At 37.2% G+C, this 16,841-nt stretch overlaps 3 protein-coding genes across 5 annotated transcripts; 2 read left to right on the plus strand and 1 right to left on the minus strand.

Annotated features, from left to right (window-relative positions):
- The first annotated feature begins 789 nt into the window (after nt 1-789).
- Nucleotides 790-4,778, plus strand: LOC143906367 (uncharacterized). The gene is made up of 9 exons (XM_077422450.1): nt 790-1,054; nt 1,898-2,133; nt 2,416-2,519; nt 2,714-2,879; nt 3,027-3,084; nt 3,169-3,354; nt 3,480-3,613; nt 3,767-3,871; nt 4,049-4,778. The coding sequence occupies exons 1-9, from the start codon at nt 873-875 to the stop codon at nt 4,192-4,194; spliced, it is 1,317 nt and encodes a 438-aa protein (XP_077278576.1). The 5' UTR covers nt 790-872; the 3' UTR covers nt 4,195-4,778.
- A 1,580-nt stretch (nt 4,779-6,358) lies between these two features.
- Nucleotides 6,359-11,972, minus strand: LOC143906359 (uncharacterized). Its single transcript, XM_077422436.1, has 5 exons — nt 11,317-11,972; nt 7,381-7,498; nt 7,231-7,305; nt 6,933-7,109; nt 6,359-6,741 (listed from the first exon to the last, which is right to left on the minus strand). Exons 1-5 carry the CDS (start codon nt 11,323-11,325, stop codon nt 6,533-6,535), a joined length of 588 nt encoding a protein of 195 aa, XP_077278562.1. The 5' UTR covers nt 11,326-11,972; the 3' UTR covers nt 6,359-6,532.
- Nucleotides 11,973-12,777: 805 nt separating this feature from the next.
- LOC143906352 (uncharacterized) lies at nt 12,778-16,035 on the plus strand. Of its 3 annotated transcripts, none has more exons than XM_077422423.1 (9): nt 12,778-12,914; nt 13,458-13,579; nt 13,833-14,010; nt 14,155-14,528; nt 14,660-14,929; nt 15,009-15,200; nt 15,286-15,477; nt 15,570-15,686; nt 15,804-16,035. In XM_077422423.1, exons 2-9 carry the CDS (start codon nt 13,481-13,483, stop codon nt 15,903-15,905), a joined length of 1,524 nt encoding a protein of 507 aa, XP_077278549.1. In that variant the 5' UTR covers nt 12,778-12,914; nt 13,458-13,480; the 3' UTR covers nt 15,906-16,035. The 3 variants fall into 3 exon arrangements, with proteins under 3 accessions (XP_077278549.1, XP_077278548.1, XP_077278550.1); XM_077422422.1 differs by lacking the exon at nt 12,778-12,914 and adding an exon at nt 12,931-13,358; XM_077422424.1 differs by lacking the exon at nt 12,778-12,914 and adding an exon at nt 12,931-13,352.
- The last annotated feature ends 806 nt before the right edge of the window (nt 16,036-16,841 follow it).

The raw sequence follows: 16,841 nt of genomic DNA on the forward strand, positions 1-16,841 counted from the left end.
CTCGCCCCTCGCGCGCGACGCGTTTTTGGGACCATCTGGGACGCGCAAGGTGAGAAAGTCAGAAAGTTGACGACTCCCGCGGGTTCTCGATCCCCCCCTCGCACCCCCTGAACGAGATTGAACATAAAACTCATGATAACAATCATCGTGACTTTATTCGTCACTCAAAAAGTTAGAATGTGTGTCCAGGTAACTCTGATGACGTCATTATATGAGTTTTCTGCCCCACACCTGGACGTTCCCGATCCAGGAGAATCAACGACGATACAATAAACTTCATTTTCGTGACGTAATTATGCGGTGCAGGAAAGTAAACGTTTAATATTCTATTCCTCGATATGATTTTTATTATCGCTGGACTCGTGATGAGATTCAATTAAAATTTTGAATTCCGTGGTCATTTTTGTTCGAAGAAGTGGCCATTTGAATACACCTTGTTTTAAGACATCGCTTGTTTCGATAAAAAATTTCTTGATACAAGTTCCGATTGTAGCTGCATCACGCTGCTGCTACTATAATTACGCTTTTTGCGATCAAAATCGTCACATTGAAAACGTAAAGGAGAAAATAGATGCAAGACATATGGAAGATATATCAAAAAGTTCAGTTACAGGAACAGACTCGAAGTTATGTTGCACCTTCTGCACTTAAAACGAGATAGGTGTACGATTGGATTTGGAGAGAGAAGGAGGGAAGACGAAAAATTCAACCGCAAGGAACGAACCTCGTTAGCATGCGCGGCTCCTCCCGCCTATCCCGGTTTCTTCACTGCTCACTTCAAGCCACTTCAAGCGGTTCCCCGCAGTTGACAGCGTTGACGCTCCTTCTTCGTACTTCGTGCCTTAATTTCCCTCAGTTTTTTCGTAACGACTATGCACGTCGCTTTGATAATTATTGCAGCTTTGACATGGAGAAACTGCGTGGCCACCGACGGCACGCTTGTCAACGAGTACTGCCGAGATAGAGACAGATTGATCACGTCCGAGGAGAACGACGAGTATTTGCTCATCGGTGCGGAGAGTAAAACGAACATTATGCTAGCCTGTCACTACTGGTAAAAATCGTCAAGACACACGATTGTCGGATCTACGAATCCGCAGAAAAGCGATAGCTTTTTCGTTCATTTGAAGTCAATGAGTTTAAAATAATAACGTTCGACACCCCTCTTTCCCCTACACTCTATTTAACATATATCAATATTAATTATAGTTTTCTATAATACTCAACATTTGTAACTGTTATCTGCAACACATGTTATAAATGCACTTATATTGTTGAGTATAATTATATACTATAATATATTACAGTATTATGTAATATATACATTTATGATAAATTATATAATTTTATAAAATTATAATATTAGTTTGATGACACTGTTAATGTTCGTCAACTCTTATTAGTTCAGTGTTCATTAACTTAATCGGCGATTAATTTACCAAGTGATGCTTGTGCTATTTTCTTTACATCAATAGAATTATTAAAATGTTAATAAGTAAATCATATAAAGGAAAAAAGATAAGATTAATTAATTGTATAGTTATAATTGTTATAAAAATGTTTGCTTTAACCAATTCTGTCGATTAACTTACAAAGTAATACTTGTACTCTATTTTATTAACATATAAATGTATTTATTTTGTTTTTCAGTATGTAGAAAAAAATATTAAATTAGGGACAAGAAATTAAATAATTACAAAAATGCTTTAAACAGTTCTGCTGGTTGATCGGCCATTAAAGTTAATCAGAGTTTGAGTAAAGTCGTGCTAAATAAAAGCTTTTTTTAATGAATTTAATTAATTATGATAATTTCTCGGGACACGATCGAGAACTATATATATTTTCTGAAGCGATATATTTTTCGGTAAACTGTTGGGAATCCGAATTTTCGCAGAAGCAACGAGCACGAGGAGCCCCAACCAAAAATTTGGTACTATCAAGATCGGTATCGAGAAGAATCGGAAAAGGAAGTCGAGTTGGGAATGGATAATAATGTTTCATACAGTCGAGTCTACGTAACACCGGATCTTTCTCTTGTCGTGAAAAACTTCACAGTCACCGACGCCGGCGTTTATCGTTGTCACGGCGAAGAGGGGCAAGAGAAAGAAAATAAATATAATTATAGGATCGAACGTAAGATAAATTATAACGATAGACGTAATATTTCATTTCGTTATAATATTACGTTATACATACTTTGTATTGAATGCATATTTTGACACTTACAATTAGCTTTATTTTTAACGATGGATTATCACTAAAAATTTTTCACCGATTATAGGATATTAATTGCAATTCAATTCGTGTTTTTAAAATGTTAATTTTAATTATTTGATTCTTACAAATTTTCGTTGTACAATATATATTTGCCAGTTCTTGAGTATCGAAATTAACATTCATTTTTATGCGCGACAGCTATTCTCAAAGATATTGGCGGCGAGTTTATAGAAAAGGGAAACATAACCGAGTGGGAAAAGTATCGCGAAACATATTTATGGCCTGTCACTATGAGATTTGCAGTGAGTTAATGAACTGTTAGTTGATTATAAATAAGATTACGATATATATTGTTCTGTGTTAATTCAGTAAATTTAAATAAAGAATTATTTATATTTGAAATAACTACACGACACATACGCGTCATATTGAGACGTAATATTGAAAAGTAATTTTCTAAATTAACGTGATTTCAAAGAAAGGAATTTCTCGTCAGGTCTCGAAAATGAGAGATTTAGCAGATATCCGTGAGGAAGGAGTAACCCTTCGGGCAGTGTCCGAATGGGGTCCCTGGAGTTCGTGCAAGCAATGCATATATAATCGCGGTATCAAAACCAGTAGGGGTTATTGTAGATTAAAGCGCAATATAAATTCGGCGAGTGGCTGTATTTGTGTTTTTATTCTTTCCTATTATAAATTTGAAACGTCCATTGTAAACTTCAAATTTTAAACACTCTAATGATATAATCTTTTATTATTATTTTATTAATTGCTTTATTAATATCTATTATTATTTTAGACGGTGATAGAGAAAAATGACTCGATCGTTATACACTTCTTCCGAGGATCTCCAATTCTTCCTTGCAAGTAAATGTCTGTAATTGCGAAACTCTAACAGCGATTCTTTACGCAATATAGTATGCAAATTTTAAAAACCCTGTGCGTTCTCAGATCTGTCCTGCTCCAGAATGAATTTCCTAGCATCAGCCGTGTCGTACGATATTTGCCGGAATTTATTTTAACAGAACCTTGCAAGAAGTGTCCACGCGTAAAGAAAAGGAGGAAGGGCGAAAAGTTTCGCTACGCCAAACGATATGTTCTCGCCGAAGGCGCGCATCTCGCCGTATCCTGTCCGGAGTAATTTGCCCAAAGATTCCTCAAGCGCAATCTTTTACAAAATCCAATTAATTCTTCTGCGCTTAACGTATCACATCTTATACACTTAAATACAAAAATTGGAAACGGACGTATCTTCAATATAGATCGAGCACAGCGTCGCAAGTAATTTGGAAAAAGGATACGCTCACTCTGAAGAAGGGAATGGGTCAGTCATTTCGTAAAAAAGATGAAGAAGCTCGAGTGATGGTGGACACTTTCTCAACGCTCTATTTAACAGGTAACGCAACGTTACGTATATTGATCTCTTAGAATTAGATTTTACGAAAGCACAATCTGAAATATATTTGTTTTATTTATTCAAATGCATGACAAAACTTAATAACTTCTACGCGTAATAAATTTTAATACTGTGCGCATTCTTTCTCGATAGACGTGTCCAAAGAGGAACAAGGTAACTATACATGTTACGTGGATAACATTAATATGATGCGCTTGAAGATTATCGTCGTATCTAAGACTCGGCTTTTGACGCAAGGTCAGTTAAAACTCGCACAATTAAAATTATTATCAACAAATACATAAAATGTAATAACAAAAATAATTATAAAAGTTTTATTATTAAATAGCTAATTATAAAATTATTAACATCTTTGTAAGCGCGTAAAATTTTTCTAAATGTATAAATTTGTTCGTACGTGTCGTTTTTTTACAGCTTTCTTTCGACATTTGAGCTACTTAGGATTTATAATTTTCTTGACTTCACTCTGCTATTGCGCGGGTGTAATAATGGCCTGTCGGCAAAGAATCAAATTTCAGCCTTTGCCGCAAGACGATCTTTCAGGAGAAGAAGTTGAATAATTTCGATGTCAAGTTGTAAATTATCTTGACATTTTATAGAAGTTAATAATAATACTTACATCATATTATCTTAAATTAAACGTTTATTTTAAACTATTAATCTTCTTGTAGATATATATATAATGTATTTTTTCTCACAATCTCACAATAATTTTTGTGTTTATTAAAATTAAAAATTTATTTCCAGAAAGATATCGAGAATTATTTAAAAGTCGTTTTGCCTCTTATGGCTAAGGCTGTTAATTGCATAGTTTTGTCACGCGCAATTATGTATTTTTAATGTTATTGTGGATGACTTTATTGAACAAGCATTTTGTGCGACTGGTTATCGGTCGAGAACACTTCGTGAGACCTCGTGGCTATCTCCTTCGCGTTCCCTCGATCCGATCTTCTTTGGCATGCTGTGACCTTAAACTCGAGTGAAAGGGGGAACTGGTAGAGACAGCTACAAGGCGTACGTATCCGTCTCCAGACAGTTACGTTTAGTAACAACATGGCTGTGTTTCATCGTAGCTCCCGGCTCGTTGTCTACGGTGATTATTAACGGGCTAATAGGCTTCAATCACAAAAAGACTGAACTGAAATTAAATAGGATGAAACTTCGAACAAGCGTCCAAGCGATCGTCGCGGCTTTCTGCATAATCGCGCTTCAAGAATGCGTCGGTGAGTTTCTATCGCGAGCCAACAAACTTTCTCAATTACTCTTATCCGTACATTTGTGTGTTCATATTCTTAAATATCTTTTTAACAAAATAACAAATAATATTTAATAACAGATAATACATAGCGATTAACAAATATATGCTCAGGAGAATATATTTGATAGAATTTCTCTCTTTTTTGAATAATGTAAAATTACAAACGTGGAAACGTTCGAAACTTTACAAGTTTTAATCAATACTTTATTTTTAACAAGAACTTCTGTTTTGTTAATGATAGATCTGGAATACTAGTATTTCCTGTGAATATTTATTCCTATATGTCTTATATAAAAACAAATTTAATTTCAATATGGATTAACTATTACTAAAGTACAAATTATATTGCATCGTATTTTACAAATTTTACTTTATTCAATGCTTTATAGTTTACACAGATCATAAGAAAATTCTGAGTATCATTAATCGTTCGATGTCTATCGCGGCGCAAGTGAAATGATGCTTGAGCGATAGCAGGTAAAAGTGACAGTTGCATTCGTCGTGCTATTGCAGGCATTCTTCGAAGATGCGTAAGCTGCAGATCGAGGGGAGATCTGGGTTCGTGCAAGGATCCTTTCACCATGAATTCTACGCAAATCGAGCTCGAAAAAGGCATCGACGCGGTGCCGTGTGTTTCCGGATGGTGCGGAAAAATCATCGAGAGTCAAAACTTAAATAACGGTAAATTATTTTTAAAAAATTTACAATTAGCACAAAATAATTTATATTGTTTTGTATATTGTTTTGTATTGTAATAAAAATATATATTTTGCATATATAAAGTTTATATTAATATTATACCATATTACGTTATTAATCATACAAATTATTTATTAAATAATAAAAAATTTTTAATTGATGCAGCTTAATTGTTCTTTTATAAAAAGATCTTCTAAAAATCTTAAATTTATATTTTGCAGAATATGGTACCGCCACGCAGAGATTATGCTTCCAGCGAGGTCCTGACGACAACGAGGAGAGATGTGCTTACACCGTGTGGAATTACAAAAAAGTGTATATGTGTCTCTGTTACGGAGATCTTTGTAATGGAACAATGAGAACGACCGTCGCCAGTGGTCTTTTAATAATGATAGCTGTATGCTTAACACGGTGGCTTATTTAAGGACAAACGTGATACTCCGTCGTACGGATGAACTAAAGTGATTAAACTTCCTGTGAGTCTTTTGTAAAAAACGCGAGATTTTCCGTAAGAATCAGCACTCTGACGGATGCATGTGTTGCGGATGTATAAAATAATGTATTCTTTATAATACATAAAACAATAACAAGTAAGGTTTTAGTATTACATATATATATTTTTTTTCATTTTAATTAATTATTTAATTTTGTTAATTTGAAATCAATTTGACAAAAATGTATAAAAATCTGCCATTCAGCGTTGATACAGCAGTGATTGGACATCATACCTTATTAATTAGTAATTTAAAATTAGTAATTTAAAGCAGAATGATCTTAAATACATTATTTTTGTTTTCTCCGTGAAAATACACGTTAGTTTATAACTTGTTATATTTTGTTGCATTTATATTAACAAAATTCAGGAAATTGTAAAAAGAATATCAAAATTAAGCTTGTGTTTGAATTTCATCACACTCTTAGAGAGAGATGAGAGAGAGAGATTAGTTCCTTCTATCTTTCCTGCGAAACGGAGACCTAGGATTCAGACTACCCAGAACATGTCCATGCAGACCATTCAGCTTTCTCTCTTCCTGATTTCGTAGTAACGCTCTTGCGTGAGGATAATCGTCGAAGAAAAGCTCACCCAATCCATAGAGGTATTTAACTGCCATCATTGCTTCACGGTTGGTCAATAAATATGGATCTCGTTCTGAAATCGGAACGAACCAGAATTGTATGAAGCGATATGTACACATATATAAAGAAGATGACAAATTAGAACGTCATTTTGTCCAAAACGTAAAAGTTCAATAGAAAGCATGAATTAAAAAGCGGACAGATTAAGCCACTTTGTGTTATCAGTTTATCAGCCAGCAATTATCGGCGAAAAGACATGCTTACGCTGCTTGTAGAATTCCTCGGGGAGGTTGCGATGCACCTCCTGCCAGCTATACCCAAGATCATTAACGTCAATCGGTGGCAGGAAAACGCCAACCGGCCACAGAGATTCAGCGTTTGAACTCGTTATCACTTGTCGTAAATGATTTTGCCGTAAACTCGTCGTCCTATAATTATACTCTGTAAAAATGAACCATAGATATGAATGATTTACTCATTGGGTATCGTTTGAAAGATATATTATTAATATTGATTAGCTCTTAAATTAATAATTATACAAGTATATAAATAAAATAATCACCGGAATCCTTAGAACGCTTCGGCGCGCTTCGTCGGCCGATCGAGATGAACGATTTCTGAGCCACCGTTCGATCTCCTGAAAACGAATGCGAACGAGTTAAAGCACTTCAACTTAGCGACATAAAGTATTATTGCACAATCGGTAGCTAACCATCTGTTGTAATGCTGTGTTCGTACACATTGGGAGGCGACACAAATTTCACGTGTACATTGGCGAGTGGCAGGGAACTGGCCACAGTCACCGTGAGAAGCAGCAACACCACTGTTATCTGGAATAGCGATTTATCTTGTAATTAACGATGTATCTTGTCATCAGAACTATTGCCGAATTGTCTGCTAGTTACAAAAAACGTGAGAAAAGCGATTTAGAAATTCTAGAGCATATTTCACGTCTACTTTGGAGTCGATTTCTCCTCAGCAAGACATTCAAACTTTTGTTGAAACAAGATTCGTGTAAAAATAGACTTATAGAAAATAGTTTTTGCTGCGCTTTGAAATGTCTCGATCTGTCTCTGCCTATCGTATTATGGAGTACTTTATTGTGTCCATTAAATCTTTGACTCGAAAAATTATGCTGTTCAACAATTTATGGTTGCTGAAACCGAATACACTATGAAATAGCTGTCACAGAAATTTTTCTTGGTAAGAGTTATATCATATATTGCGCACTCAAGATATTACCTGCGGATGTATGTGCATATACGATACTTTCGTACAGATTTGTTCGCAAAGAAATAAAGTAAAGTAGCCAACGGCGACAACAAAACTAGCTACCGCTTCTTACACGGCTTTTCCTTAAATTTGAAATATAAAGAATTCACGAGTTATTGTTCACGAATTAAATCAAATATTTATTATAGAATATGCAACAATAATAATCATTAATACAAAATAATTGATTTTGTAGATTTTAGTATTAGGTATGTTAAACCGATTTTCGAATTTCGAAATTAGCAATGTGATTATTTACATTTTATATTTATATATTATGCCATTTCTTGCATCACTACAAAAGAATGGACTCCAAATCTGACGGAAACTTTAGACGTTGTGTTATTCTTCGTGAAACCAGCCCGGGGCGAGGGCTTCTACGTCACAATATACACGTTTACGACAGATAAATCTCTTTTCTGATGAATCACAATGCAGAAAACGGACCGTGCAAAATATATGTTACAAAAATATGTCAAGGTGAGTACGTTTCTAAAAATCCTTGTATGTAAACGCATATATAGAATTCATAATTGCATAATATAGGAAGAAGTTATATAATTGCCTCCGAAATTAATCTTCGAAATAAAAAACCTGCAAGAGATATTTTATTAATATGTAAAAATATGAATATGAAAGAACTATATCAATCGTCTGTATCTTAACAAGAATTATGTCTAGTTAAATCAATTTAGAAGGTTTAAGTACGTATATGTTTTATAGAATATTTTTATATCTGTTTTATGGTCAACGTTTTTTACCATCAACCATTTTACATGCTAATGAAACGCTTCGTGCGCAATAGCTTAATAAAAAACGAAATAACAACATTGATCAATCGAGATTCCATATATATATATTTGTTACATGTTTATATTACATTTTTTTAAGATAAAAAATATGCTCTTATTTATAAAGAGTTAAATCATTATTTTTAATTTGTAATTATTAATTCTCAATGCATTTTTTATCCCTCGCCGTAAAATATCGACACTCTTGCATATAACAAGAAGGCTCAGAGAGCGCATTCTGTTACTCCTTTACGATCTCGTACTTATCAATTTCTAACACATTATTCTTGCTTCTAGATTCTCCAAAGGCATCGGGAGTAATTTATTATAACGTAAACTTGACGTAACGTCGAAACACATTACATCATTTCGACGACCTGCTTGCGGAACGCTGCTCTGCGAGTATACAAAACAGACTTTTCCCACCAGGATTGGAGCCAGCAACATTGCGCTTTGAAAGGCAATATTTTTAACGCGATCGCGACAGTAGTTACATTATATCTCCGCATACCATCGGTATAATACTCCTACACTGATCTGACTGATCGCGAGTAAGCGTGCCTACGCCTCGACAAAACGCGTGTGTTGCACGCCGAGCTTAGTCCTCGAAGGAGGCTCGTATGAAGACACACGCGTGCTAGGCAGTGCGTGTCAAACCCACCCTTTCGCCTTCCTTCCCGCTCACCTTCACTTGGGCGAGTACATTCGGCCGCTATTGAATTCGACATTTGAGATTCAACAGTGCGGAAACCTCGTGCGCATAAGTAGTATTTCTACGCTACTGATAGATAATCGATCGGCGAGCCGGACAATGGAATTCGCGAAAGGAACGAGTTTCGAAAGGGCGTGAGGTCTCTCTCACGAGAGAGAAAACTCGATTGTAATGACGACAAATTTTAGAGGCAACGTTATGCAAAAGTAAACTAACTCGCCAAGTAAAATTAAGCGGTTTATACATAATATAATCTTTTAATTTTCTGTTGCAACTTTGTTGATATATAATCGCTGTTCATTAATGTTTCACATATTATTAGAAAGTAATTTATTAATCTATAAATGTTTTGAATTGAGAACAAAACGTTTTGAACTCAAGCCGAGACAATTAGTTTATTGCGATTTAATTTACTTTTACATAACATAATTTTTTCTTATAACTTTTTTTATATTGCTGTTTCTAAATGTTAGATCGGGAACAAAGACGTCTTAAACTCGACTCGAGACAATTAGTTTGCGACTGAATTTACTTTTGCATAACATAATTTTCTGTTATAATTTTCCTGATATATGTATCGCTTCTAAATGTTTGCTATATATATATATAATTTGAAAGTAATTTATGATTTATAAATGTTGGGTTGAGAACAAAATGTTTTAAACACGAGTAGAGACAATTCGTTTGCGACCTAATTTACTTTTGCACAATATAGTCTGATTAGTAAGAGTGTTGACACATAGCGTATGAGGATGAAGAAAAAATATATGTATTGCTGTAAATTGAGAGCGATCCCGTTCTCGTGATACATCACGATTTGATTAAGTAACAGCAAACCGCAATGAAGCAATTACATCGATACACACGCATACGCATGCACAAGAATTTATAAGTGCGTGAATAATGCACCTAGTTACCGTCCTCTACCTTTCTAATGATACATTAAATCCGTAGATAAACTAATTTATCGCGTGGGAGTAATTACTCGATACGAATTGCAATATAGCAGCCCAGAAGGTGATGGAACGTAAGTAGCTTCACAAACAAGTTTCTTTTGTCAAAGAAACTTCGTTGTAAAGCTGATTTATGTTCCTTTCTTACTTTAAGTAGTAAAAATTGAAATGGAAAAGTTGCTTAAACCATCATTTTTTCTTTATAAATTACAAAGTAAACATATTTTTGCATCAAGACCACTTACGACTTTTCTAGATTGCAACAAATTATTTTTATTTCTTATAATTATTAAAAATTACATCAAACTGCTTGAAAGCCAAGAATATCATTAATTCGGATAACTAATCGAACAGCACTATATAAAATTTACTCAAAGTTAAATTATTCAAAACTTTTTATTAGTGACATTTTTTTTTTAATTATCGAGCCTTCATAAAATTGTGCCGAGCACCTTTCGCGCCGAATAACGCTCCATTGAGATTTCAAGTTTCAATATTGAATTAACCATCGAAATACAAATTCCATATTTGAATATCTATCTTCTAAACGTTCCGAAAAAGAAAATTCTATAATTTTCAAAATTTTCTGAAATTGGCGCGAAAAGGACACGCGGCATTTCCCGTGAAGTTACCCAGGTAGCAATTAATGTCTAAAAGACATCTTTAAGATTTCTGGCATCTTAAAGACATCTTTATGATGTCTTTTAGACATTAATGCTACCTGAATAGCTGCCAATTAATCGAATCGTGAGGTATCGTTCGTCGCAACCCTTTTTCAGCGTCCCAGCGCGCGCGCGCGCCGAGCAGGCTTTAAAATTATTTCAAATTTTCAGATCAAACGACACAGTGGCTGTAACCACCGGTGAAGCGGTCTCTCCCGCGGAGGAAATATGCAGATTCGTCTCGTCACTTCCACCCACCGTCGTCATCGTCGCGCGATCGATCGTCGGGCCACCGATCGAGCAGGATCCCAATGGGACGAGAGCACGGCGCACACCCGCACGCGCCCGGATCGGATAGCAGAGTCGCCGCGGCGAGGATCTGTCTTATTTATCGGACTCGCGGGGGACTCTAAAGGACCCAGTCGGATTCCGCGGGACGCGTCGTGGATGCGGTGCAAGGAACTGATCCAGGTCGTGCGGAGAACGTCGGCGGCCACCGCCGCGGCCGCGCGTGCATGAATTTCAGCATCCCCCTTCTCGCCACTCGCCACGTGCATGGTGTACCCCACCTGCGTGTGACTCTGAGGCTCCCGAGGTAATAAGGACTAAACTCTCGCAGGGGATCACGGCGAGGCACTTTCATCTCTCTACGGGATCGCGCGGCTCGCGATCGAATTAGCGAACTCTCGCTTGCGAAACGGACACGTTCGTCCGCGAACGCGCAACACGCATTTTTCGTCCCCGCGGTCACGATCCGAGCCGCGCGGTCGAATCGTCGAATCGGTTGCCGAGGAGAAAGAAGCGGGCCTGTCGAACGAGCTTGTATAAGCGGCGAGTGATATCTTTTAGGGAAGGGCATTCTCGAAGGCTTCATGACTTTCTAAGCGGATATGCTTGCAGTTACAAAATTGTAATGAACATAATATAATTTATAATTAACATAAGTCAGATGGATTTTACGTTCATTTCTCTTCCCGCGCCTTTTGCGCTGCGAGGCACTGGCTTATTCCCATTTTGCGCCAAACATTTAGGGGGTGACTTAATCGAATCTCGATTAACTTAATTAACGATTATAAATTATCAAGCAACTTTGTATTGTTTTGTTAACATAAAATGACTAATTTTGTAATAAAAGATGGATTGATAAGAAAGATTGGAGATTAAGAATAAGAAATTATATAATTAGAAATTTCTTTCTATGCTATAATATTCTGCCGACTGAGTTAATTGAAGTTTAGTCGAAGTCGTCCTTACAATTGTAACTAGCGTCTTGATATGTAAATTATGTAACCTTATACCGCGCGAAACAGGAAGCGAGTTAAGGATCGCCGAAAAATGCAAACGTTGTGTATTTTCTTAGACTAATTAGAGCATGTCGCGATTGTCATGATACTATCGCTGTATGTACATTACATATTTGACTTTGCGCGGATGTGATTCGATTCTAATCAACAGTTGTAACGAATAATCTGTAGATGTTAATTGATTGTACATGTGATTACTGTAAATTGGATGACGGCGAAGTTCCTTGATGACTCGCGAACGGTTGATCTTACGGGGCGATATTTTTAATTCGATATACTTAAGTTTGATCTTAATAATTGGTACCGTCATTACATTCAAATCATATTTCAGACGATCGTGAGTATATTGCTTTTGGCTCCTCATTTCGCTGACGGCCGTCTCTCGGAAGACCGTTCGGAAACCGGATCGCGGCTTCGCTAGTTCGCTCACGTGCGTTCGGACGTTCGAATCTGGGCGCGCTTACGCCTCCATGACGAGATAACCGCGTAGCCGGAGTTCCGGTCCGTCGCGCGCTGGTCGCAAGAGGATTTCGCGGGCGGTCGAGTTTATGGGTAATATTTCCCAAGATTCTTTGTGGCGTGCTGGTGTACGTGATACATACGGGGAACCGGCTTGACCGGCCGAAGGCCGAACCGGCGAAAATTCAATTCACTTCACCGCGTGCGGACGGGCGAGCGGGTCACGTCGCGTCACGTTATGTCATGGCACGTCGTGTTGACGTCTCGTCCCTCGTAACACGGGTACGACGGCTATTCACGGCTATTCGTCGTGTTGCCTCGCACCGCGTATCGGTCTGTCTCCTCTCGCGGGACGGCTGTGCACGAGGATGACACGCAACTCGACGTGCCCGTCCAGGAAGCGATACCGCACGTCGATCGCGGCATCGGCCGCATCGGCGATATAACGTTCACTGTTAACCGTCATCGAGCCGGTTGACTATCACCCCTTATCATGAGGAACGAAGGGGCCGTTCGATTGCGATTTGCGCGGTAAAGGTACCCATGCCGCTCGACGTGCGCGCTCTCGAAAGACACAATAATATCGTGGAACACCTCGTCCGACGGATATCAACGAGAAATGTTTTCTGTTCGCAGCTGGGTCACAGTCGTAGGGGATTATGTCGGCTCAAAGTGCGGATTCTCCGAATTGCACTGCGAATCAGGAGGAGGAGGAGGAGGAGGAGGAAGAGGAGGAGATGATTTTGCACGAGCCTGAGGTACTTGTATGGAAATAAATAATACCGTGTCGTGCTTTTGTGAGAATTTTATTTTAATCATCGCACAGGATTGCTTCATATTAGCTTCTATCAATAAGCTAATGGTTTAACGATGAGTAATTAAAATAGTTTACAAGTCGAATGTAATTCTTCTCATTTTGCTTACCTAATTATTTGTTTCATTTACCTTTCTGCTTCCAACCTGTTTCGATATCGATTTTCGATATATTCTATGTATGATGATTAATTTCAGAATAATCCTGTGGATATTCTGGAGTGTCTGTCAGTTATGATCAATGATAGCAATGGAAAGGATGCGGACCAAGTACAGGAGCTTATATTGGACGACCAGTTGCTTGGCACGATGGTGACTACGATTACGTTGCCCGACGGAACTCAAGCTTTTGTTACGAATAATCTCAGTGATATCGGTCAGTAGCCATTTGAATTCGATGAACTCTTGAATATTATTCTAGATGATAGAAAAGCACTATTCTTTTTAATACAATTTATATTTGAAAGAAAGCATACATCTATTTGAACACTTTGTTTATTCTGATGAAACTCATTTGCAGATCCAGATTTCAAGACGCAAACATTGCAAACGACGCTCGAGAACGGAGATACTATTTTACTGCGAGACTTATCAGAATTTGGCGATGGCAAGGCTCTCCAACTGGAATTAGATCCGGCTACATTTGTACAAACCGAAGACGCTGCTACTGAAAATGTAGAGGACACATATTCGCAGGTTGAATTTATCAATGGCACCGCGTACATGGTGGCCGGCCATGTGGACGTAGACGAAAGTTTATGGGAGATTGAAGATGGGAAGTTAAAGAAAAAAGATCCCAAGATTTTTATCAACAAACTATCCGACGCAAAAGTTAAATATCCTTGTCCCAGGGAAGGATGTCCAAAGGTTTACAGCACGCCCCATCATCTCAAGGTAATCCAGTTTTTCAAGATTAGCACGAATAATTTTAAATAATTGAAAAACCTCACACACACACACACACACACACACAAAATTTTTTAAACCGAGTTATTCAAAGCGGTATTCTTAATCTTTTTTTATAGGTTCACGAGCGTTCGCATACTGGCCAGAGACCATATAGATGTTCTCATCCAAAATGTAAAAAGAGCTTTTCGACCGGTTACAGTCTGAAAGCGCATTCACGGACACACACGGGCGAAAAACCATACAAATGCACGAACGGAACGTGTAACAAGAGTTTCAAGACGTCGGGCGATCTGCTAAAACACGTGAGAACTCACACGGGAGAACGTCCTTTCGTATGCCCGTTTAACGGATGTGGCCGATCATTTACTACGAGTAACATTAGGAAGGTACGCAAGAGGTTTGATGATTAATTTATTGTCCAGATGTTTTATCGTCGAAATGTAATAAAGGCTTCATGCTTATTAGGTTCATGTAAGGACCCACACTGGCGAGCGACCATATAAATGTACGCAACCGATGTGTGGTAAAGCGTTCGCTAGCGCGACAAACTACAAAAATCACATACGGATACACTCAGGCGAAAAGCCCTACGTTTGTTCTATAGAAAACTGTGGTAGAAGGTTTACCGAATATTCTAGTCTATATAAGCATCATCTTGTAAGCATTTAATATCAATTAATCAATCTATTATTAAGAGTATAATACAGTACTGGTCAAAGATTAGATATTTTTACCTTTGTAGGTACATACACCTCAACGACCATTCGAGTGCACACTATGCTCCAGAAAATATCGTCAAAGTAGCACGCTGGTGATGCACAAGAGAACAGCTCATGCGTTGGTCGACAGTGACGACGGTGCCGATGCATTTTTGCAAGATTCTCTTGAACCCTCTAGTCCGAATAAAAATAAAAAGAAGGCCGTGAAAGAAACTGTAAGTATGACGTAGATGTAAAAACTGACTGATATATTTTGTGCAGTCCGATGTAATTATGCAACTAACTTATTGAATTTAATTGAATTTAGCATAAGCTGCTAGCGAAAGACAAACAGGTCCAGGTTTCTAAAATGATCGACGACACGAACGAGAAAGAACCACAAATTTTGTTGGTGGGCGATCCTTCGCAAATCGCTGCATTACAGGTTTGTATAAGAACTTGATATATTTTTTTTGCTAGATTTCTCTCTAGATATCTAGATAATTATCATCGAAAAAAATCAATATTCCTGAAATTTATTCATGTGAAATTTTAATTATAGAAGATCGACCTGGATGAAAGTTTCGATGATCCTGGCATCGATACGACGTTCGAAGGATTGAATATCAAAATCGAGGACATAGAATTTAGATGGAAGTACTAGTGCGAAGGAGAAGGAAATCCAATGTTATATTATTATAAAGAAAATTTGTGAACTTTATTAATTGATAAATTGCGTACTACGAGAGAAATTTTTATATCAATCTGACGAAATACAAGAAATATACTTTTTACGGCCATTCTAAATTTGTACTGCCATCTGTACTTTAATACTACAAATTTTATTATGATTTTATACTATTTTTATTATTCTCTCAATTTAACTTTTATATCTGCGTGTAAAATACTTAATAAAAAGAAGATATTTCTTAAATTTCACAAGTATCACTAGTAATGCATAATAGAACGCGTAACGTACGTGATTTTGTATGTGTGAGAAAAGTCTTGAGCACATTAAATGTGAATAATCGTGTTAACATTCATTTATGGATGTAATTTTAATACCAGAGCAAAATCAAATAAGCAAATGCAAATTACAAAAAAAAAGTCAAACGACGTTTGCTTGCGTAAGCAACGCGATAATAGCTGAGAGCTGAAATTTAAGTTTCTCGTCAATTTCATAAATTCATCATATATAAATACAGGGCATCTGATAATTACCATGCCATCTCTCCTGAGTAGGGCGGATTAAACTGAATAGAAAAGTCTACCGTTTTGCGAGTTTCTCAATAAGTAAAGAGAAATTAATTAATGATTTACGAGTAAGTGTTTATTCGCGCGATTCAGCGACAAGCAACATCTCGGTGTTACGCATTATTTGTTGTTGCCGCGCGCGTAGCAACCACAACCGTTGTACGACGCTGTGCTGTCTCTTCTCGCCGAATTGCGCGGATACACTTTTGGGTGATACCATTTACTGACACAAGACACAAGTCGACGCAAGTGTCCTGTCTTTGTTACTCATTGAACGCCAAGAAAGATAGAGCGACGTTTGTGTCAACTAGTGTTACTGACTGAAATGGAAAGCACACACTGATTC

Source organism: Temnothorax americanus, unplaced genomic scaffold (genome assembly GCF_048541705.1).
Source record: "Temnothorax americanus isolate GAGA-0224 unplaced genomic scaffold, ASM4854170v1 Scaffold7, whole genome shotgun sequence".
Taxonomy (NCBI): Eukaryota; Metazoa; Arthropoda; class Insecta; order Hymenoptera; family Formicidae; genus Temnothorax; species Temnothorax americanus.

Bases quoted from the DNA above. Each gene is read 5' to 3' on its own strand.
- LOC143906359 (XM_077422436.1), bottom strand. The intron at 7,306-7,380 runs GTTAGCTACCGA...ATTCGTTTTCAG, and splicing joins ACACAGCATTACAACAGATG to GAGATCGAACGGTGGCTCAG. The intron at 7,110-7,230 runs GTGATTATTTTA...TCATTTTTACAG, and splicing joins GAAGCGTTCTAAGGATTCCG to AGTATAATTATAGGACGACG.
- LOC143906367 (XM_077422450.1), top strand. From the start codon at position 873: ATGCACGTCGCTTTGATAATTATTGCAGCTTTGACATGGAGAAACTGC. The intron at 2,520-2,713 runs GTGAGTTAATGA...ATTTCTCGTCAG, and splicing joins CTGTCACTATGAGATTTGCA to GTCTCGAAAATGAGAGATTT. The intron at 3,085-3,168 runs GTAAATGTCTGT...GTGCGTTCTCAG, and splicing joins TCTCCAATTCTTCCTTGCAA to ATCTGTCCTGCTCCAGAATG.
- LOC143906352 (XM_077422423.1), top strand. From the start codon at position 13,481: ATGTCGGCTCAAAGTGCGGATTCTCCGAATTGCACTGCGAATCAGGAG. The intron at 14,529-14,659 runs GTAATCCAGTTT...CTTTTTTTATAG, and splicing joins GCACGCCCCATCATCTCAAG to GTTCACGAGCGTTCGCATAC. The intron at 15,201-15,285 runs GTAAGCATTTAA...TTACCTTTGTAG, and splicing joins GTCTATATAAGCATCATCTT to GTACATACACCTCAACGACC.